Source organism: Lemur catta, chromosome 7, assembly GCF_020740605.2.
Source record: "Lemur catta isolate mLemCat1 chromosome 7, mLemCat1.pri, whole genome shotgun sequence".
Classification (NCBI taxonomy): Eukaryota; Metazoa; Chordata; class Mammalia; order Primates; family Lemuridae; genus Lemur; species Lemur catta.
Window position 1 is genome coordinate 55,238,555 of NC_059134.1, and position 22,760 is coordinate 55,261,314.

Here is a 22,760-nt window from a genome sequence, read left to right on the forward strand (position 1 = left end):
TACATATGGTTTTAGATTCTTTAAGGTAAAGAGTCTGTTTTTGCACAATTGGATTGAAGAGGTTTTTGGAAACATGGCTCTGAATTACCAAAGTTTCTCATCTATTGTTAACTAGAGCTGCATATTCTTTCTTAGTTCAACCTTTGAACTAAGTTTCAAACATTTCCTTAGTGAAATGTTTTTTGACTATCCCCTTCCACAAGGCAGAAGTATCATTGAATCAATTGGAGCTGGGAATAACTTACTTAACTTTTCTGAACTTCTGTGCAACGTCATCCTCTCGGAGTCTCAGTGTTCCCATCCCTTGAATATAAGCTCCATTGAAATAGTCATTTTCTTCTCTCTTGTTTACTATGTGTTCCTAGTACCTAGAATAGTACTTGGCACTTGGTAGGCCCTATGAACATATTTGTTAAGTTAATTTATGAATCTGTAATATGAAGAAAAACCAAATTGCGAGGCACAGTGGCTCACACCTGTAATCCTAGCACTTTGGGAGGTAGAGGTGTGAGGACCGTTTGAGGTCAGGAGTTTGAGACCAGGGAAATAGTGAGATCCTACCTCTACAGGAAATTTAAAAATTAGCCAAGGGTGATGGTGTGCACCTGTAGTCCCCGCTACTTGGGAGGCTGAGGCAGGAAGACCACCTGAACCCAGGAGTTTAAGGTTGCAGTAAGCTATGATGATGCCACTGCACTCTATCCCAAGCAACAGAGAGAGAGAGAGAGAGAGGGAGACCCTGTCTCAAAAAAAAAAAAAATTCTAATGGTGTACAGGATTGCTGGGAGTATTAAATAAGATCATGTAAAACAAGAGTATGCCTGACACATAGTGGTCACTCAATAAACAGAGGATTTTATGATGATCATGTGACTAAGGCATAATTATCTGGGTACCTATCTCTCATGAACTATGAGCTTCTCCCGGTTCTTCACTCCTACTTTAGGGCTTGTCAGATGTTGGGGCCTCAGCCTGTGGTAAATGAATATGTAGTCAGTTGCTTCTGTTTGTTCCTCCAGGTGTTTCATCGCTGATTTGCCCCACATGCAAGACAGCTTTGTGGACAAACTTCTTGACCTTATGCCCCGACTCATGACATCGAAACCTGCAGAAGTGGTCAAAATTCTACAGACCATGCTGCGGCAGAGTACCTTCCTGCACCTCCCCCTTCCAGAGCAGGTCAGGGTCTATGTCAGAGCCCATCAGGCCAGATCTGTCCAGGCAGTCAAAACTGTTCACCTTGGTGGTCTTCTTTGACCAGTGGAGCAACTGGGCTAGGGCCCTTCCTCAGACTGGCTCCCATGTGCTTACTCATTAGATAAGGAGACAGAAAGGCAGGGATCATGTTTTGTTGCCCAGGAATGACCTAGCCTTAGAATTATCATATTTTCTTCTTACTTACAGATCCACAAAGCCTCAGCCACCATCATTGAGCCGGCAGGCGAGTCAGACAACCCCTTGCGGTTTACATCTGGTTTGGTGGTGGCCCTGGATGTTGATGCAACCCTAGAACATGTGCAGGATCCTCAGAGCACTGTGAAGGTCCAGGTCTGTCGGGTTTCGGTCCCCATGGAGCTTCTAGACTGTCCTTGTATTGAAGTATTCAACTGTAGTACCCCTGTAGTCTCTACTTGAGGGACAGAAACTGGAACAGGAGAAGGGATGAGCCTCTGTGGAAAAGAGCCTGGGCTAAAATCCCAACTTGACTGTTGAGTATGGTCTGGAGCAAGTTACTGTAAATGCTGAGCCTCAGATTCTACGACTAACAAGTAGGAGTAGTTGACACTGAAATGAGATAATGTATATAAAGCCTCCGGCATGCAGTAAGGGTTCACTAAATGACAAGACCCTTTGTAATCTTATGATTTGAGGTTAAGACTTGGTCTTTTATTACAGCAAGTTCTTTTCAGGCTGTGGGTGCATCAGCTAGCAAATAAAATTTATGGGTGGGAAAAAGTGATCACTAGGAAATATTTTTCCCAAGTTAAATAGATATATTAAAAACACATGAGAGATGTGGTAGGACACTAATCCAGTCTGCAATGAAAGGCCCACAAAGAGTACTTACTACCCATTCGTGCATCCTATTGTCCTTCCATGTAATAGTGCTTACTCTGTGGCACATGCTAATAAGTGCAGGAGTTGCCAGGGTAAATATGTCACAGTTCTTGCTCTCAAGATGCCCATAGTTTCATTCAGAGACAGACAAATGGACAGGCATTTAGAAAACAGAAGTTCAGTGATTAGACGTGCACAGGATAAGTTAAGAGTACTCTGGAGAGGCACTTAATTTGGAGAGTGTGGTGGAGGGATGAATAAGAGCAAAGGAGAAGGGCAAAATGAGGGATTCTAAGCCGAAGGGCTATAAGTAGAAGCGGAGATGTGAGCACTTGCAGGAAGTATAATCAGAGGACAGGAAAATAATCTGGAGGAGGCAGGAAAGGCTTCCTGAAGGAGGTAAGGATGAATCAGGCCCTGAAGATAATACTTTTTGGCTATGGTGTCAGTAGAGGAACAAGCTTTCTGGTTTCCCTGCGGGAATTATTTTAAATTATGAGACCTGCAGAGGACTAATTGTCAGCTAGCTGTGAAGTTGTATTACAGTGTTTTTTCCACAGTAGTAGTTCTCCACTCTAGCTGCACTTTAGAATTACTCAGAAAACATTAAAAAGTACTTGATGGGCTCATGCCTATAATCCCAGCGCTTTGGGAAGCCAAGGTGGGAGGATTGCTTGAGCCCAGGAATTTGAGACAAACATGGGCAACATAGTGAGACCCTGTCTCTACAAAAAATAAAAAAAAAAAGTTAACCGGGTATGGTTTTGGTGCATGCCTATAGTCCCTGTTACTTGGGAGGCTGATGTAGGAAGATTGCTTGGGCACGGGAGTTCAAGGCTCTAGTGAGCTGTGATGGCACCACTGCGCCCCAGCCTGGGTAACAGAGCAAGACCCGGTCTCTAAAAAAAAAAAAAAGAAAAGAAAAAAGTACTGATGAACAGGCCTCAGCCTGTATCAATTAAATCAGAATCCTGAAAGTAGGGTTCATGGCTACCAGTATTTATTTTAAGAGTTCATAGGTGATTCTAATGTGTAGTCAGTGATTTTTGTAGCTGCAAAAAAAGTTCACTTACCAACTGAGCATAAATGAGTTTGCAGGCAGGTTATTTAAGGGTCATCTGCCAAACTCTCTTGTGAAAATCCCCTCTGAAGCACCTCTACTACATGCAGGGCTAAACTGTTTGGGTGCCTTATAGGTAGAGAGATGGGAAACTTACTGCCTCATCATGGGACAGCTCCAGTGGTTTGAAAGTGCCATTCAGTCCAGCCACCACACCTGAATTCTTCCTCTGTTCTGAGCAATGCTTTAGATGCTAGAGATGTAGCTATAAACATGCCTCAGAGATTACATGGAGATTACATTCTCTGTTAAAATAATGTATATCTGCCCACAGCTTCATTTGACTAGCCTAAAAAAAAAATAATAATGTATATCTATTCTTTAAAGCAGACCCTCCAGGAACTCCATTTATTTACACTTTTGTTGGCCTAATCCAGGTATACCTAATGATAAGAGGAGATACAATTTTTAGTTGCTCTGAAATTCAGAATATAATTCATACTGCCCATTTTCTTCCCCTGACTTACTTGGGCCACAGATTTCTAAGCCCCGTTCATGGGAGGAATAGAGGATGATGGAAGGTTCCCAGCAACCATTTCATGGAGTCAAGGCCTTTCACCAAGGGCAGTTTTCTTGAGAATTCTGGGAGATTCTGCACCCTTTGTCATTGTTATCCATGCTCATTACTGTTTCAGCCCTCCTCTGCCCTCCTACTTAGAAAATCAAGCCCAAGTACTTCTCTTGAAAGATAATAAGGATCAGGAAGCTGGGACACCTGCATCTTTCTGCTGTAGTGGGGGCATGCAAGAGTGGGCAGTAGCGGCTTTAAGAAATAAGGGTAAAATCGAGGGAGGGGGGAGCCCCAAGGTTTAAGGAGAGATGAAAGAAGATTATGGGGAAGTGGGCTGAGACATGTCGCCCATAGTTTAAAGTTGAAAGACCTGTGTGGTTCCCTACTCTGCCGTTATATTTACATAGAGCAAGTCCTGTCGGGTCCTAGGATAACTTCATTTTGTTCCTCTAGTTCATTTGTACACTGTGCAGTGTAATAGGCCCTCTACACAGGTAGCTAGGAACCCCCACCACCAGATACTACGGAAAGAACTTTGTGGCAGTTTGTGAAATTTGAAGGAACTGGTCAGTGATTTGAGAAGACACTACATTGAGCACTTCTCTGTAGAAAGAGACGGATAAATGACTTCCTAGCTGCTTGAAATCCGGTGGAGAGAATACAGTTACAAAATAACTCTTAATACATGGTAGTTGGTGATGGATGCTGTTTTGTGATATGATTCAAAGCTAGGGAAGGAGAGTGATTCTGATGGGAGTGCCTGGGAAGGCTTTTCAAGGTCAGAATTAATATTCTTACCTGTCCTTGTGCTTAACAGACACTCTGTTCTTATCACTAATTCACCATGAATTCCGGAAATATTTACTGGACACTGCCTTGTGTTGGGGCAGGGAGTATACAGATGTCTACCATGTTGACCTCCCCTCAAGGAGAAGTCTTTTATGAAGGATGATGCCATCTTTCTTCTCCTGTTTTGGGGATCATAACAGATGTCACCCTCAATTTTGTTAAAAGCTCATCTCTTTTCTGCCTCTTTCTCTTATTTCTATTACCTCTTAGGTCTTATATCCAGATGGCCAGGCTCAGATGATCCACCCTAAGCCAGCAGACTTCCGGAATCCTGGTCCTGGGCGGCACCGGCTCATCACTCAGGTGTACCTCTCCCACACTGCCTGGACAGGTAAGGAGTCAGTGGCCCAAGGTGAGCAGGAAAATATGCGCCTGGGGATCGTACACACCCTTTAGCGTTTGGCTTTCGCAGTTTGAAGACATATGTGGTTAAATGAGGCTTGCCAAGGATTGAACTTGAGTCCTTAAGGAGTTTATAAGCTCAAACTGGGAACATTGGGACTAATTTGCTACACTGCTTTGATTGCATGAGGAGCAAGATTCTATTAGAAAATATACAGGAGATTACAATAGATTGGAGTCTCATGGAAGGGGCCCTGTTTTGATGCCAGGCAACTATTCTCTTGTCTTAACTCTGCCACTGACTTGCTGTGTTACCGTGGTCACTCTCCCTTTCTGAGTCTTTTTCCTCACCTTCAAAATAAAGATGATAATTCTTAATCTACAAATTAGTTGTGAGGATTTTTAGTCCATAAGAATAAAATGAGAGAATACAAGTGCAAAAGACATTACATTTCAAGTCTGTAAGGCTGCTTTGGAAAACTACAAAAAAAAGACAGTCTGTAGAACCTAAAATATGGGGACAGTTCGGCTCTGTGGTGTTTCCTAAATCACTGAAAAGGATTCAGGAGCATAGTTGTTACTGGAGGTGTTTAATGCTGCCAAATTTGGCTTATTTTAGAAATAGGGGGATGTCTTTTGGAATTTTCTTTCACTCCATGTTTTTAAATATATAAACAATTATTTAATGCCATTGTTAATGGTTTCCCTCTGTCAGAGGTGTTGGATGGACACTGGTGATTTTATAAAGCTTTTACAAGGTGCTTTTGAATGTTAGGGCAGCCCCTTTGGGGTTCTAGTGACCCTGGCTTTGGCATAGTTGCAGGAGCATCCAGCACTTCTTTTACCCAGGACCTGCCTCCCTGAGCATCCCTCATTCCATATCCTTGCTTCTTGGCATGTTTTTGCACTATATGCCAAAGCACTAGCCCCACAGGAAAGTAGAGTCCTTATTCTGATATTTTCTAATGAAGGGACGTATGTATGGAGCAGCAAATGCCGTGGGACAGCATTATTTTAGGTGGGACAAGGATCAGGAAAGCAAATCACAGCATGTTAGAGCTCAAAAAATGTGGAAGGTCTTGAGAGGGCTACTGACTTTCCCTGGTCACACAGCAAGTCATTGTCAAAGCCAGAGCCAGAACCCAGGCTGTCTGCTCCCAAGCTCCAGGTTCTTGCCAGTAAGGCCTCATTTCCTCTCAGGATGCCTTAGTTCATTGCAGATCTGGTTTTTGGTATAGTCAGGCTGCCTTGAGCCTGAAGAATTATAACTTATCCAGGATCACCTCCTCTAAGAGCTCACTACCCAGTCACTATTACAAATCCCTGTTTTAATTCTCTGCATAATACTTAGTAGTGTCAAATGTTTTCTCATTTAAGTGTTTACTGACTTTCCCATGAGAATGTAGGCTCTACTAAAGCAGGGAGCTTTGCTCATCTTTACCTCTCTATCCCCAGTGCCTCTATACCCTGTATCCCTAGTGCCTGACATGTAGTGGGTACTCAGCAAGTAATGAAAATTGAATATAAGATTATAAGTATGCAATAAAAATTCATTTAATCTTCAGACCAACTATGTGGTGGGAATTAGTATTCTCTGCTTCATTTTACGGATGCATAATTGGAGGCCCAAATAGGTGATCAGTGATAGTACTGAGACTGGCACTTAGATTTCCTAACTCTCAAATGCCTTGTGTTTCATTGTATTATGCTCTCTTCTGGTCTGGGATACTAAAGTGAAACATCTCATTCTAAATGCAGCTGCACCTTCTTTCTCCTAAACCAGGAGATGGGGCCTGGTGTTCCTAGGGAGCCTTTCCAGTCCCTCAGCAGCTCCCTACCGGGGGCCTCTCCTCTGGGAGGCAGGATGCTCCCATATGCTTTGAGTCACATAGACCTTTGGTTCCCAACCCCTGGGTTGTGACCTGTAACCTGTAAGGAACTGTCTGCAGAGCTCCGCCTCCCCCCAGCTCTGCCTTCCCTCCCATTCATGGAAAAACTGTCTTCCATGAAACTGAAGAACTGAGTGCACAGTAGGTACTGGTCTGGCGCCTGTTAGGAACAGGGCTGCAGAGCTCTGCCCACCCCCCACCCCCAGTTCACCCCCTGCCCACTGTCCGTGGACAAATTATCCTCCATTAAACTGGTCTGCCGGTCCCTGGTGCCAAAAAGGTTGGGGACTGCTGACATAGACCATGTTTCAAATTCTGCCTTCCTTGCTGTGTGACCCTGAGAAAGTTACTTTGCCTCTCTGTCTCATTTTCTTTCTCTTTAAGATGAGAATAAGAGTAGAAACCTCTTAAGAGATATATTCTTCCAGACATGATGAATAGGTTGTATGAGTTGTCCTAAATGATCTTTTGTCTTTTTCTCCTGCTATCCTCTCACTCTTATTTTCTCTCCTCTATTCTTTCCTCCTATGGCACTGCCTTGAGTTGCCATTCTTAACAAATGCTGGTAAGGTAAGACAAAACAACTCCTTAGGGTTGAGTCGTATATGGACTCCCTCTGACTCTTATCAGGATTTGGCTTCTTCAAAGTGCTGTGAGGGCCAGGGTGATGGTTGTGGTCTGCCACCTGGGACAGAATAGGAGAGTATGGTAGGAAAGCTGATACGGGTACTTACCCTGACTCCACCCTTAGAGGGAGATTCACCTGGAGCCTGGTACTAGAGAACAGTGATAGTTTCATTACAGATATGCTTATGGCTGGTGTGTGGCCCTCATGTTATATAGGTATGTGCTTACCACATGGCTGGTAATTATTAGTGATGCTGAGGCTGCACCCAGATGTCGTACTGACCTCTGAGGTTGGCTAGGTTGCTGTGGCCTTGGGCTGCCTGTGAGTCTTTTCCTTCCTGGAGGACAGCAATCCAGTATCTGCTCTGACCCATAGGGAGAAGTGTGGAATTGACCAGGAAGAGGTCTGGGGAGGCATTGAGAAGTACTGGGGTCTCTACCCTTGTTAATTTAGATCCATCCAGGCCTCATTCCTACTCTCTGAATTTCTTAGCCTTGGGCTTATCTTTAACACTTGCACCTTTTGCTCGAGTTGCACAAAATTCAGGAGGACATCCCAAGCTCACTGTTCCCTAACCTTTGCACTTGCCCCTAGGTTTTTCTGAAATTCTCTCCTCCTCCTTTATAGAAGCCATGTGGTTAATAGAAAGATTAATTGCTTCAGGTTATGAACTGGCTCAAAGATTCTGTCACAGGTGTGGATTTGGGCAGTCACTTAGAACCTCTCTGAACTTTCGGACTTTTTCCAAGATTGTAACAGTCTTTCTTTCATGATGTGGCAGGATAAGAACTCTTGGGGCTATGTGCTTGGCACAGAGTGGGTGTTCTACTCCAAAGCCTTCCTGCACTCCCTCTGCAGTACTTCTTACTGACTTGACTAGAGCATATAATGCACTCCATTGCAACTGTCTCTGTCTTTTCAACCAGACAGCCAGCAGCCTGATGGGAGGCCTTATCTACCCTTGCTAGGGCCTGCCACATAAAGACACTAGATCAGTATTATAATATGATGTAATAAAAGAAAGAAAGGTTTCCTCACATGATTTTAGGTCCCTGAAACATGTTCCTGTTCACTGGTGAGGAAAATTTAGCAGAACCGTTTCCTATTCAAAGGCTTCTCCACTAAGAAGGTGGAGTTCTGTGGTACCCGCAGCCCTGAGGCTTGAGATTGAACTACACAGGAAGAGCCCACTTACTTGGGTATGAGAATAGGCCACATGCACCTGTGGTCCTGTGTCCTGAGGCTGGAAGGCCTCTGAGAAGAAGGGTTTTTAGTTGGCTCTCTGATTGTCTCAGCAGCCACGGCTCGGAGCCGCAGGGAGCCCACAGAGACCCAAGGAGGAGGTGGCAGAGAAGCATCACATCTGCAGGCTCAGTGTCATCCTCACAGGATTTAGGCTGGGAAAGTGTTTTTGTTCCATGAGGGTGAAGGAAAGAACGCGGACAGATGAAGAAATGTTCTTGAAACCCTGCTGCATCTATTTTGATTTGCTTTTACTTGACATTTCATCTCAGTTCCTAGTAGTTGCCTTATCACAGAGGATTTCTTTTGTCTTTTTTCCAGAACCATGCCAGGTGGAAGTGAGGCTGCTGTTGGCCTACAACTCCAGTGCTCGCATTCCAAAATTCTCCTGGATTGAGGGTGGCGAGGTGTCACCCCAGGTGGAAACCAGCATCGAGGGCACCATCCCCTTCAGCAAGCCTGTGAAAGTTTACATAATGCCCAAACCTGCAAGGCGCTGAAGCAAAAGCAGTCTGTACAGCCACGGCCTAGAAGCCCCTTCTTAGGTATCGGAATGAGCCAGGGCCCGGGGGCACTTCACCTGGAAATGATATGTAGGCATAAGGAATATGTGACCCTTATAGTCTTGTCTGGTATCAAACACAGGATAAATTATTTTTGCATTGGTTGGGTACGGTGGCTCATGCCTGTAATCCTAGCTCTCTGGGAGGCTGAGACAGGAGCATCACTTCAGGTCAGGAGTGTGAGACCAGCCTGAGCAAGAGTGAGACCCCGTCTGTACTAATAATAGAAAAAATTAGCCAGGCACCTAAAAATAGAAAAAAAAAAAAAAATTAGGTGCAGCTTTACCAGCTGTGCATTTTCCCCATTGACAGTTCGGAGGACCTTAGACATCTGTTTTCTTGCCGAGAGGCCTCTTCCCTGACTCAGGGAATAGCTGGGCCCAGGACTGACTGAATAGCTGGAGAATGAATAATTTTCATCCTTCAGGGAAATTCTTGATCTTGCCTGCCTTTATTCTTAGAACCTCTGTGGCTTTTAAAGAAATAATAGAGAAAAGCCATATTTTAGAAAAGAAATCAAGATTCTGGGAAAGAGGGATCCAGTGTAGTTAATAAGTCATTTCCTGCTATATCTCTTATGAGTTGGTGCTGTGTGGGGGTTAAAGTTGCAAGTGCCCCAGAGAGGTCAGCCAGTTTGGCAGGGCCTGTGCTGTGTGCTTTACCTATCATTTAATCCTCACACCACCCAAATGACCCACCCAAATGACTCTTAGAGATTAAGTCACTGGTGGGAAAACTGTGTAGTAAATAAAGCATGTATTCATTCAAATCCAAGAAGATCCTAAAGGTCTAAGCTACACCACACTTCAGGGGAAGTATATGGAAAAGAGCCTTCAAATCTTGAGCTCGCTATGCCTCAGTTTCCTCATCTGCAAAATATACCTGAAGTGTTGATGAAAGAATGGATTAAATAATGTTTGGTAGAATCTGAATCTGCAGCCAGTTTGGATCATATTTGGTACTTGGAGAACTTACGACTTTTGTTTAATGTACTTTGTGCCAGGCAGTGTTGTATGCCTTTTACATGAAGTAACTCAATTAATGCTCACAACCACCCTTTGAAGTAGGTACTGTTATCTTTATTTTATAAACAAAGCAACTGAAGTTCAGAGAAATTAAGTAACTTGCCCTAGGTCACACAACTTGTAAATGACAGATCGAGGATTTGAACTGAGGCAGTCTGGCTCCAGGAGGTTATGACTGCTATAGAGGGACTAGGGGAAGAAAGATTACTTCCAGGAAGCTGACTTCCCTAGTGCGCTCACCTGTTTTGCACATCTCCCATCAGTGAGCTCTCGTGTGTCAACAACAAGATGCCCTGAAAAAGGTGCCTGCCTTAAAGATAAAATGAAGCTTGTAGCCTGGCTGAATCATGCCATGGCCCTGACACAAACACCTGATGGCAATTGCAGGGTTGGAGCATAGATGAAAACAACAGATGCATGGCTGCTGACTGAGCCCATCATGCTGGAACTATAGAAGGCCTTCTAAGAGAAGAATATGCTGGAGACTTTTCAGATACAGTACCACTTTTATAAAAATCCTTCCAATTTATCCTCCATTTTACCAATGAGGAAATGGAAGCTTTGAGGTAGTGTCTTTATCCTAAGGGACAGAGCCTGGACTTGATCCTGTCTTAAAATCCAAAATGTACTTTTTCTATCAAAGGTAGATATACACTAAGGGGGCAGATTTTGGCTTACCATCAGAATAAAAATTTGTTGCTAAGGACTTTGTATCATATGAGGGGTTGAGTTCAACCTTTTAAATCCCTTTTACCCTGAATTCTCAGGTTCTGAGAAATACAAGAATTTTGATTTTTCTGCATCTGGTTCTGTACTTTTTCACTGAAGTAAAAAAGTGACCATTTTTTTTATAAAGGCTTGGAAGGGAGTGTGGCACCTTCATTTACAAATGAAGGTGTAAGCCCAGAGAGGCTGAGTTACTGGTGAAGCTAAGGCTAGAAACCCAGGCCTCCTGATTCTCCTCCATGTGGTTTTCATAATAAGAGTCTATTCTTACTAAGAGGTCTAGCATGCACCCAGCAGTCAGAGCCAGCAACCTGTGTGCCACACTGGATTTCTTCCTTATCCCTCATACAAAAGCAGCCAAGTCCTTTAGATTCTGCTTTCTGCAGTATTTCTTGTCTCAATCCTCTTCTCATACTCAATGTTTCCATCCTGATGCAGCCACCATCATCTCTCCTCCCAGTGATCTCTTTGTCTCAGATCTTGCCCTCTTCAGTCCATTCTTCACACAGCTGTCTGTCTAAAAGCCAGATCTGATCACATCGTTCCCCTGCTTAAGCCCCTTTAAGTGGATCACTGCTAGTCCCAGGATAAAATCTAAACTTCTCTCCTTGAAGGCTCTTCATGCCTCTGGGTTGTCTCCAGCCTCCTACTCCTTCTCCCAGACTGTCCCTGTACTATGTATGCCAGCTGAACGGAATTACCGTGGTTGTTCCCAAAGCTCCCCATGCTCTCTCTCACCTCTAGGCCTTTGGACCTGCTGAACCTTGGAATGTGCTCTTGAGACTTCTATGGTTCCTTTCCTCTTATTCTTCAGGACTGGGCTTTGTACTAGAATCTACTCTTATCTGTGACTCTTCTGGGCTTGGAACATTGCCTCCTGCACATTCTTCAAGCATAGTACTTATCATTGCATTGCAGGTTCACAAATGCAAACCCCTAAAGAAGGTAGGTGGAAAAAGCAAAGGAATAAAGTGGCCAAGAGGAAGATAATAGAGACTGAAGAATGAAAGAGCACATTCTCTATAGAGAAAGCAGTTGCTATTCCATGCCAATCATTTTAATTTATAAGTGTGGGCCTGGTCATGTTAGACCTTCTCATTTTTCAAAAAAAGTCAGAAATCTGCATTTTCATGTAAAAATACCCAATTAAAAAATCTTGGTAACTAAAGTCAAGGTTAAAATTACTGAGAAAACACATCTCCAGGTAGATGTGTGCCCATTTGCAACTTCTATGTGATCACTGTATGTTTACACGTCTGTTTTTTCCAACTAATCTGTACCTGGACAATAAGAATGTCTGTGTTTTTGTATCTCCAGCACAACTCCCGCCACATACCAGGCAGGGAAAGAAAGAGTATATGAATCCAGAGCAAACTTGGCAGTACCTGGTGTGTCGCAAGAGCAAGCCCTGAGATTTAAGTTTCTGAAAGGACTTTGTATTTTCTTTGACATGATTGAGTTCAGCAAACTGAATTATGGAGAAGAAAGGTACACATATAGCACTTCTTGTCTTAGGAACCACTTACATTAGAAGAAATTAAGTGTGGGCTGATTGATGGCTGTGCTACCTAAAAACTGAATCAAAAGGATTTAATGATTAATACATGGGACTAAATATAGTGTCATGTGGAAAAATAGCTTTTCTCCAAGCTCTGTATATTTCCAGCATTGACCATGTGGACCAGATTGAAAGGAAGGGGCTATTTGTTAGCGGATTTTATACAAAGTTGGATAACCTCTAAGACATTTGTACTAAGTTCTCTTTAATTGGTGATAGCTCACTTAGGAACAATGATTACACCCACACCTAATTCAACACCCATTGGAGCTGTCTCACATTACATTTGACAAAAAAAAAAAAACTGCATCATTAAAGAAACAGTCTGAATTTTATCAAACACCTCTCTTAGGTATATAGGGCTGGCTTTATAAGCTGAGGGAACAGATCTATAAAGATCCTGTCATCTGGGAAATGCAGAAAGGGCACTAAGCAGGGCCTCCCTAGCCTTCTCTGCTGGGTGTCTTGTCTGTGAGGATCTCCCTTGCGCCTCTAAGGAACAAGGAGGTGTATGACAGAAAGAGATCAAGACAGCATTCGGTTCTGATCCTGCCTCTACTTGTTGGGTGAACTTGGAAAAATTCCTTCACTCCATTCCAGTTGTCTTAGCTTACCTTTTCTTGCCAAGCTACATCTTAAGTTGCTGTCCAGTCTGTGGATTGGCTTCCCTTAGGTCAGATGCCTAACAGTGACAGGGTCATGTGGAGCAAAAACCAGCTTTCCAGGGGTGCTGCTTCCACAATAGCTGGGGTGGAGCAATTTTATTTATAGCTGTTATAAACACCATACCTGGTAAATGTCTAGTTAGAAAGTTGCCAAGTAAATGCTTATTCAGTGAATTAATGAACATTTTACTCTTTAAGAATCAGGTTAAGTGTCATCTCCTTAATGATGTCTTCCTTAATTTTCCTTACATCTTGGTAGGATAAATTGGTCTTTTCTTTGTACCACCATCCGACCTTGTAACTTTTATAAAATCAACATGTTGTATAATTATTGTCTGTTTACTTGTCTGTCTCACATAACTCCTGAGGGCAGGATCTATAACTTTTTCCAGCCCTATTCCCCCAGGGCCCAGCAATAACCGGTCATAAGAAAATTAGCAACAGACTCTCAGTGAATGGGCATGAAAAAGAATTGCTGAATAAATGAGTGAGATAGTTCTTTTGGGCTCTAACATTCTATAAATCTATGAATTAAGAAGCTGCTATATTAAGAACTAGGAAATGAAGCTATGTTGATTTTACATAGTAGCCTCCCCCATTAATAGAAAGATAATGACAATTGTTTCAATTTATTGAGTCCTTATTATATGTCAGGCAGTGAGCTAATATTTTCTATGACTTACATCATTTAATACCTACAATGATTCCAGGTACTACTATTATCCCTATCTGACATATGAAAACAGTGAAACTCGAGAGATTAAACCAGTGAGTGGTAAAGAGCTGCAGTTCAAAGTCAAGGCTATTTGACACCAAAGACATATGCATACCTCTTTAAAGAAGAAAAAAAATTAAAAAGGTGATGCTGATAACTTGTAGTTCTCTCGGTCTATTCTAAGGCTTCACAAAGGCCACCTAGGTATTTAATAGAACAAAGACTATCTGAGCCAGCAGAGACTTTAAAGGGCATCTAGTCCAGCCCCAACATTTAATGGGAATCTGAGGCCCAGAGAGAACTGTCTGGCTCCGGTCTCAGGGTTAGTAGAACAGCCTGCCTAGAAACCAACTCTCAGGGCAGTTTTTCTACGGTTACTAAAGCGTTCCTTACCTCATTCAGGGCTCTGTTCATGTCATTGCAGACTTTCCCTGACCACTTATCTGAAGTAGCCCCCATCACTCTTTGTCTTCTTATCCTGCTTTATTTTTCTTCATACCAGATTCTACTTATGTTATGTATTTGTTTACTTGTTTATTTTCCCCACTGGAATATAAGCTTCACAAAAACAAGAATTTTACTGCTATTTTTCTGGAGCGGTGCCGGTGCCTGGCGTAAAAGGTGCTAATAAAAACTTAGTTGGATTGATGAATTAACATTCCAAAGTCAGCCTGGGCAACGTATTAATAGCAAGACTCTGTCTCTACAAGAAATTAAAAGAAAAAAAAATCAGCCAGGTGTAGTGGTGCACACCTGTAATCCCAGCTACTGGGAAGGCTGAAGTGGGAGGATTGCTTGAGCCCAGGAGTTCAAGACTGCAGTGAGCTATGATTGTGCCACTGCACTCCAGCCTCACGCAAGCGAAAGAGTGAGACCCTGTCTCAACAAACAAACAAACAAAAAACCTCCAAAACATTCCAAAGCATCAACTGAAATGTGATTTTAAATGCACTGAAACATTTTGGCCTTCAAGGCACAGCCTTTATTTTTTTGTCTGACATTTCTCATACTTCCAGCCACGTTATTAAACTTTGGTAAACATCTGTCTACTTTTCTGGTTTTTAACACCCTCAAGGATAGGGACCTTGCCTTAGTCCTGCATGCATCCCAAGAGCCTTGCACATGGCCGTGGTATGAACAGGTGTTCAGAATTGCTTAGGGAAGGCTGGTGTGGAGAATGGTAAGAGTGATAGTCGCAGGCATAGTTGTTTAGTGATTTATTCGCCTCCTAAGGCTCCATCAGCAGGTAGAATGGAAGACACCTCCCACCCTGACCCCTTGGGCAGCCAAGGCATTATACTCCTTCACTGCTGCCTCAGTCTGGAGGACCCGCACATCAATGCCATGTTTCTTGAGGTACTCCACAGTTGATGGAGGCACCTGAGAAAGAGGAAAAGAGATGAATAAGTAGGGGAATGGACCCTCAGGGCTTCCTTTTCTATTATGAGGCAAATGTACTCCACCTAATTCAACGGTGACAACTGTTACTTCCTGACCACCCAGCATGTCACCAGTTCAAAATTTGGCAGTGAGTCCCAATGAGTCAAAAATCCTCTGGGGCTGGGTGTGGTAGTTCACGCCTATAATCCCAGCACTTTGGGAGGCTAAGGTGGGAGGATCGCTTGAGCCCAGGAGTTTGAGTTTGCAGTGAGCTATGATGATGCCACTACACTGTAGCTGGGGTGACAGAGTAAGACTCTGTCTCAAAAATATAAATAAAAAATAAATAAAAGGCCTCTGAGAAGTTGACACAAGTATAATACCCATGCATAAAGCTCAAGAGAAATGGAAATGGAAGAGCATGGATATTGGAGTCAGCCTTGGTTACACTAGTAATGTAACCTTGGGTAACTGAATTAAATTCTCTGAGCTTTTGTTTCCATGTCTGTAAATTAGGGATAATAACACCTAACTCATAGGGTATGTAAAATGTCTAGCAGGGTGCAGAACCTAAGCTATGTAAATGTTAAATGTCTTGAGTCAGTCCAACCTGAGTCTAAATTCCAACCTTATCATGTACCAACCAAGAACCCTTAGGCCCTCTATTTAAAGTCTCCCAGCCCCAACTGCTTCCCTTATAAAACACATCATAAAATAAATGGTTACATCACAGCGTTGGTGTGAGGATGAAATTAACCAGTGTATGTACACTGCAGCTCAAATGTCTTCTCAGGACTTTCTTAACCATTCCATAATAGCCCTTCTCAAGTCAACATTTTCTTCACAGCATTTATTATAACATCTGAAACTGTCTAGTTTTTTATTATCCACGAGGGGCATGAACCTTGTTTGTGTAGATTATCTCACTGTCCCCAGTGCCTAGAATAGTGCCTGACCCGTAGAAAGAGCTTAATAAATATTTGTAAATGGATTTATAAAAAAGCTGTTCTCCATAGTGGCAGCTATTATTAGATGATATTTTCTCAACTCAGTGTATTATCCTAAATATTTTAAAATAGGTTTTAATTAGACTCTGCCTCCTCAGAATGAACTCTTAAGTGAAATATTTTTTAATATGCCCTATATTACTTTTCTATATGTTTAAAAGATTTATAACAACAAAAGCCTACAGACAGGAATTATTGTAATGGGAGAAAAACTAGTTTAAATTTTAAAAATATAAATGAAGGGCAACTTCATCAGTAGGAACAGGATTGTGGGACATCTATATAGAGGAAATAATGACGTAGATCTCCATATATTTATGTGGAAGGCTGTCCATAATGTAATAATGTAAATGGAGGTAAAAGATACAGAACAATACATGTAGTATTGATCCTGTTTATATAAGATGCCTTTAAGTGCACAGGTGGATATCTGTATGTATAAATGTGTATATATTTGTAGATGCATTCAGAGAGAGCTGTAGGAGTATACACCAAATGTGGAGATTTTGAAGGGGAAATCTTTTACCTTTTTGCTTCTACATTTCTACATTGAATTTTGAATCTTTCATAATAAGCATGTATTATTTCAGTAAGGAAAAATTTTTTTCTCAAAGGGGAAAGAAGCATAACTTACATTGTCTAAGAAAAGAAAGAAGAAAAAGTACTATAAAATGTGAAGATGCAAAGTAGTATTAAAATATAAAGGACAAAATATTGATAACTGTGGAACTTGAGAAATTCTAAGATTGAGGCACTTCCAAGAAACAGCTGAAATGACACAGTCTCAGTGTTAGGTAGACTGCAGAACCCAATCCTGATGGGGTAGAATAGTGTATGCAGCCATTACTCTATCCTGGGTCAGCAAAATGAGGGGGCATGATATATAGAGATGAACTCCCAAGGAGGACACATCCATAAGACAAAGGTCCCAGAGATCCCCACCTGTCTTCAGGAATGCTATGCGCAATAATACCCACCTTCAAGGCCTCACTCATCCCTCGACCAATCACAAGAGTCTGTACACCCTTCTCGACAACTTCCTTCACATCTGCAGGCTGCACACCAGGAGAATGCTGGATGTGGAAAGAGAAAGTAGACAGGTACCTGCTCTCAATCTTTCTTTGCAATAGGCATTCTTGTGGGATTCAATCATTCAAGAAATGTTTACTGAGGTTTATTCAGTGCTAGGTATTGTTCTGGGCCCTGGGATTAACTGAGAAGATACAGTGCTCCCCTTAGGGAGCTCCAAGTCTAGTGAAAAGTCAAGAAGATCAAAAAGAAATTTCAATAGTTTTATAAGTGCTTCAAGGTAAGTTCAGGGTATGGGCACCCCATTCAGACCTGGGAGGTCAGGGCAGGTGGTCAGGGAAGGTGTCCCAAAGATAGTGACATTTAAGCTAAAACCTAAAGGTCACGCAAAATTATCCAGGTTAAAGGAAAGGAAATCATAGAAACAAGGCATTCCATATACAATAGCATGTACAAAGGCTCAGAGGAAAGAAAAAGCCTAGGGAAAAATACATAATTTGCTACAGTGCGAGTGTAGAGAGGCAGGTGTGGTGAGAGAAGAAAGCACTTGCACACCATACTAAAATCTGGAATTTAGAAAATTTTTGTATGAATCTCTACACTATTAACCTTTTCCTGAACTTTCCCAATTAACCCCAGGAAACTTCTATTTATGCTTTAAAGTCTGAAAAGCCTTCCTAGTCTTCCAAGCATATTTAAGGTGAGGTGTTTAACAAAGATGAATCCAGCATTAAAGGATGGTGGCTTCTGAACTATATCTACATCAGCAAACGGGATATGGGAGTTAGAGTTTGGGATGCACAAGGATGATGCTCTCAGCACTGAAGCTCAGAGAGACAGAGCATTTCTTTTCTGACCCATATACCTCTCTCTATTCATTCATTTAACCAGCATTTACTGAGAACTTACTCTGTGCCAAGTCCTAGACTAAGCACTAGAAATACTGAGATCAACCAAATATTCCTTGGAGGAGTTTTACTCAGGTAAAGTTAGTGAACATGTGCAAATATTTATAATAGCCTGAGATTAAAAAAAGTGTTGAGGATTTCAGAAGATGAAGTGAGTAAACATGAGTGGGAAATTGTCATGGAAGACATGCTGTTTTTAGCAGATCTTTTTTTTTTTTTTTTTTTTTTTGAGACAGAGTCTCACTCTGTTGCCCGGGCTAGAGTGAGTGCCGTGGCGTCAGCCTAGCTCACAGCAACCTCAAACTCCTGGGCTCAAACGATCCTCCTGCCTCAGCCTCCCGAGTAGCTGGGACTATAGGCATGTGCCACCATGCCCGGCTAATTTTTTCTGTATACTTTTAGTTGGCCAGATAATTTCTTTCTATTTTTAGTAGAGACGGGGTCTCGCTCTTGCTCAGGCTGGTCTCGAACTCCTGACCTCGAGCGATCCACCCGCCTCAGCCTTCCAGAGTGCTAGGATTACAGGCGTGAGCCACCGCGCCCGGCCTGTTTTTAGCGGATCTTGAAGTATGAGTAGGAGTATGCCTTTATGCCATGGTTGTAGAAGGGTTACATTCTAATCACAGAGATGGTATAAGAAAAGAGCTGCTAAAATTATCAGGAAGATACCAAATGGACCAGAAGGGTTTTTCAGCTCAGAAAGATGGTTTAGATGAGCTAGGACTGAAATTTGTATATTTATAAAAGGTGCGGGGAGAGTGAATATGAGTTTTTCATTAAATCCTATAGTAATGTTTACATTACAGTTTTCATAATACATCTATATAAATTCTTTCCATGTGTTCTGCATAATAGCCTGTAAAATAAGCACAAAAGCTTCCATTCTCCTCATTTTATAAATAAGAAAACTGAACCTCATAAAAGATATGTCGCTTGGCCAAGATGACACAATTGCCAAATGTTGGAGCTGGGATTTGAACTCAAACATGTTTTACCTGTGGTTTAATGCACATTACTAGAATACTATACCCAGGAAGCAACTTTCTTGAAGGTTGAAAGAACTAAGCTAATTACCACATAGAGGAGTTGTGCATACCCCAGTAACTGGCCCATTGCAGGTATACAGTAAGTGTTAGTTTAAATGTAAACCTGAGTCTTCCCCAGAACAATCTCTTCCCTCTCACACACATGGACAGGAGAGTTAAAAGGCCAATAGAGGAGACACAATGGAATATTAAAAAACACGTGATTAACAAAAAAGAGGGCTGGTTGTAGTTACTCATGCCTATAATCCTAGCACTTTGGGAGGCTGAGGTGGGAAGTTTGCTTCAGGCCAGAAGTTCGAGACCAGCCTGGGCCATATAGTGAGACCCTATCTCTAAAAAAAAAAGAAAGAAAGAAAGAAAGAAAAATTAGGTGGGTATGGCAGTGTGTGCCTGTGGTCCCAGCCACTTGGGAGGCTGAAGCAGGAAGATCACTTGAGCCTAGGAGTTTGAGGTTGCAGTGAGCTATGATGGTGCCCACTGCACTCTATTCTGAGCATCAGAGAGAGAGAGAGAGAGAAAGACGCTGTCTCAAAAAAAAAAAAAAAAAGGAAAAGAAAAGCAGGAACAAAGAACATGAAGACAAATAGAAAGCAAATATCAAGATAAAGATAAAACATTTAAAACCTCCAAGATTCTCAGAACATAAAAAAAGCATCTAACTAAATGCTGTTTACTTTAAATATAAAGACACATCAGAGAAAAAGCCTGTGATTAAAAAGAAAAATAAGTAATTTAAATACAAATAGAAAAAAATAAATATAAAGACATAACTTGAAAACAAATGGGTGACAAAAGATATAAAATGCAAACACTAAGCTTAAGAGGACAAATAGAAAATAAATATAACATAGTGAGACTCCACCTCTAAAAAAATCAACAACAAAAAAACCCTCACATAAAACAAATCTATTCATGTCACTCTTTTTTCTTAATAGCATTCAGTGGCTTCTTACTGCCCTTAGAATAAATGCCAAGCTCCTTAACAAGGTCTGTGTTCCCAGCTACCGCTCCAGCCTCACTGCATACCACTTTCTTCATGCGCCAAACTCCGGTCAGACTGCCCTTCTATCACTTCTTCAACCATAGCACTTTCTCCCTCACCACTGTTAACATGATGGAAAGAAAATCTACAGATTGGGATAAAATATTTGCACATCATATATCTCACATAGTACTTGTATTCAGAATATATAAAGAACTGTCAAAACACAACAATAAGAAAACAATTGAATTTTTTAAATGGGCATAACAGTTGAAAACTTAATGAAAGAAGATATATGACCGGTCCCTATGTACATGAAGACTCTCAATATCATTAGTCACTATGGAAATGCATATTAAAACCACAATGAGATACCAAATGCTGGTGAGGATACAGAGAAATTGGATCTTTTATACATTGCTGGTGGTAACATAGAGTTACTTTGGAAAACAGTTTGGCAGTTTCTCATAAAGTTAAACATTAATCATGAAACTCAGCAATCACACTCCTGGAAATGAAAACTCTTATTACAAAAACCTGTACATGAATGTCCATAGCAGCTTTATTTGTAGTAGTCCCAAACTAGAAACAATCCAAATGTTCAACTGGTGAATGGATAGACAGATTGTGTTATAACTCAAACAGTGGAATATTACTCATCAGTAAACAATAAAAAGAAATAATCTATTTATACACATGCCAACATGGATGAATCTAAAATGTATTATGCTAAGTGAAACAAGTCTCGAAAGATTATATACTCTATAACTCCATTAATATGACAAGTAAATTTTAATAAGGTCTATATATGAGCTGATAGCATTTGTTAATTTCCTGATTTTGATCATTTTATTGTGATTATGTAAGAAAGTATCTTTATTTTTTAGGAAATATACACAGGTATTTAGGAGTAAAGGAGTAAACAAGTTCAGGAAAAAAAACTACCTGTAGAGGAGAGGATAATTAAAAAAACGTAAAATATTAAAATTTTGATCTCGGTGAAAAATACATTGACAATTCTTTGTACTATTCTTGTAACTTTTCTGTAAGTCTGAAATTATTTCAAAATAAGTTTTTAAAAAAAAATATAATAGTATTATGTAAGCAAATTATATATTAGCAGGAAGAGACCACATACAGGTACACATACACACTCATCTGCTCCCTGATTTATTTAGCCAAGGAACCAGAACTGAACAGAAGCAACATGGCTACACAAAGCAGAAAAGATGCAGCATATCTTTGATGGCTTTCCTCATGCCTCTCGATTCCTTGTGGGGCATGCAGCTGCTGGCGACATTCTTCACTGTCAGTGTTCCAGGGCCAATAACAAAGCCAAATTCTCTCTCACTACTAGCCTTTTATTTTCAGGCTTATCTCATCAGCATCTTCTGGAAGAATTTACACTAAAACTGTATGCACTCATGTTTAAGGGAATATCAAAGAGTATTCTAGGTTAGAATACCTGTATGTCAAAGAGTGCACCAAACTGATCAGCAGCAAAGGTGCATCCTCATCTTGGGAAAGGATGCAGAGCTAGTGCCCAGGTGTCTCTGAACAGGGCCTCTGCCTCCAGCTTTCCCTGTTCTCCACAAAGATCACAAGAGATTTGGGGAAATTAGATTGTTTTCTTATAACGTTATTTAAGTTTATAACTTTTTAAAGGCAAAACAAAATAAGGGATATATTTTCACTTGATTGCAACTAGTTCTTAAAGACTGTTATCGGATTGGATTAGATGTCCTTTTTAGTTCCACAGCTCTGGTGATCAATCATAGAACCACCCTGAGCTGAACAAATATGATTTAAAAGCTTAACATTTTTTCTAAAGATACGACCATGGTAAATGTTTAATAGAATTATAGATCTTCACCTTCCTTAAATAAATGCATTTACCTGAATTTGAATGATTCCTTCATTCAACAAAGAATAGCACCTACTTTGAGTAGTACCATGCCCACGTACTCTGAGAGCTCACATGCTAGTATAATGAAACAAGGCCACTGACTGCTAGAAATCAAGTGAAAGGTCAGAAGAGAGTACAAATCCATAATCCTCTGGAGATTCAGACTGGAGACAGCCGCAGCCTATCAGAGTTGCTGGATCAATGGAACTCAAGTGATGAATTTGGCTGTTGCTGCTTTACTGCAGGCCCATGGTGTCACATACAGAGCAGTGAAAGATAACTGCGACGGCCTGCGGATCCAGGCATTGGTAGTGATTACTCTCAGTTTTGTGCAGAGGCCTGGGACTGAAGCATCACTCTGTTATTGAGGCGTCCTCAATCTGCCACCAGCTCCTCCTGTGCTTCCTCCAATCCCTTAGGGCAAACCACTAAGGCTCGCATCCCTATTGAATGTCTGATGCTGTTCCTCTTCTCTAAGAGGCTTTCTGTCACATGACTTAAGGTTGTAAAGCTTGTTTTTTCTTAGGGGAAAGCTATTAATTGTGGAAAAACATCCAGCATTATGCCAGCTAAACAACAGTATGGCATCCTAGATGGGTCAAACATTTCCC

At 41.4% G+C, this 22,760-nt stretch overlaps 2 protein-coding genes across 3 annotated transcripts in view; one reads left to right on the top strand and one right to left on the bottom strand.

The window, feature by feature from the left end:
- Positions 1-13,458, top strand: part of INTS4 (integrator complex subunit 4) — a 97,986-nt gene extending 84,528 nt beyond the window's left edge. The window contains exons 20-24 of one of the 2 annotated variants that reach the window (XM_045557278.1): positions 1,020-1,179; positions 1,405-1,548; positions 4,749-4,869; positions 8,961-9,184; positions 10,491-13,458. In XM_045557278.1, the coding sequence (XP_045413234.1) occupies positions 1,020-1,179; positions 1,405-1,548; positions 4,749-4,869; positions 8,961-9,139 (604 nt within the window). In that variant the 3' untranslated portion in view covers positions 9,140-9,184; positions 10,491-13,458. Of the gene's footprint in view, positions 1-1,019; positions 1,180-1,404; positions 1,549-4,748; positions 4,870-8,960; positions 9,304-10,490 lie in introns of those variants that run through there. The other variant, XM_045557277.1, reaches the window with a different exon arrangement.
- Positions 13,459-15,093: 1,635 nt separating this feature from the next.
- The window catches only part of AAMDC (adipogenesis associated Mth938 domain containing), a 28,591-nt gene continuing 20,924 nt past the window's right edge, over positions 15,094-22,760 (bottom strand). The window contains exons 3-4 of the mRNA XM_045557280.1: positions 17,256-17,351; positions 15,094-15,271 (exon numbers count right to left, since the gene is read on the bottom strand). Of these exons, the coding sequence (XP_045413236.1) occupies positions 15,131-15,271; positions 17,256-17,351 (237 nt within the window). The 3' untranslated portion in view covers positions 15,094-15,130. The remainder of the gene's footprint in view (positions 15,272-17,255; positions 17,352-22,760) is intronic.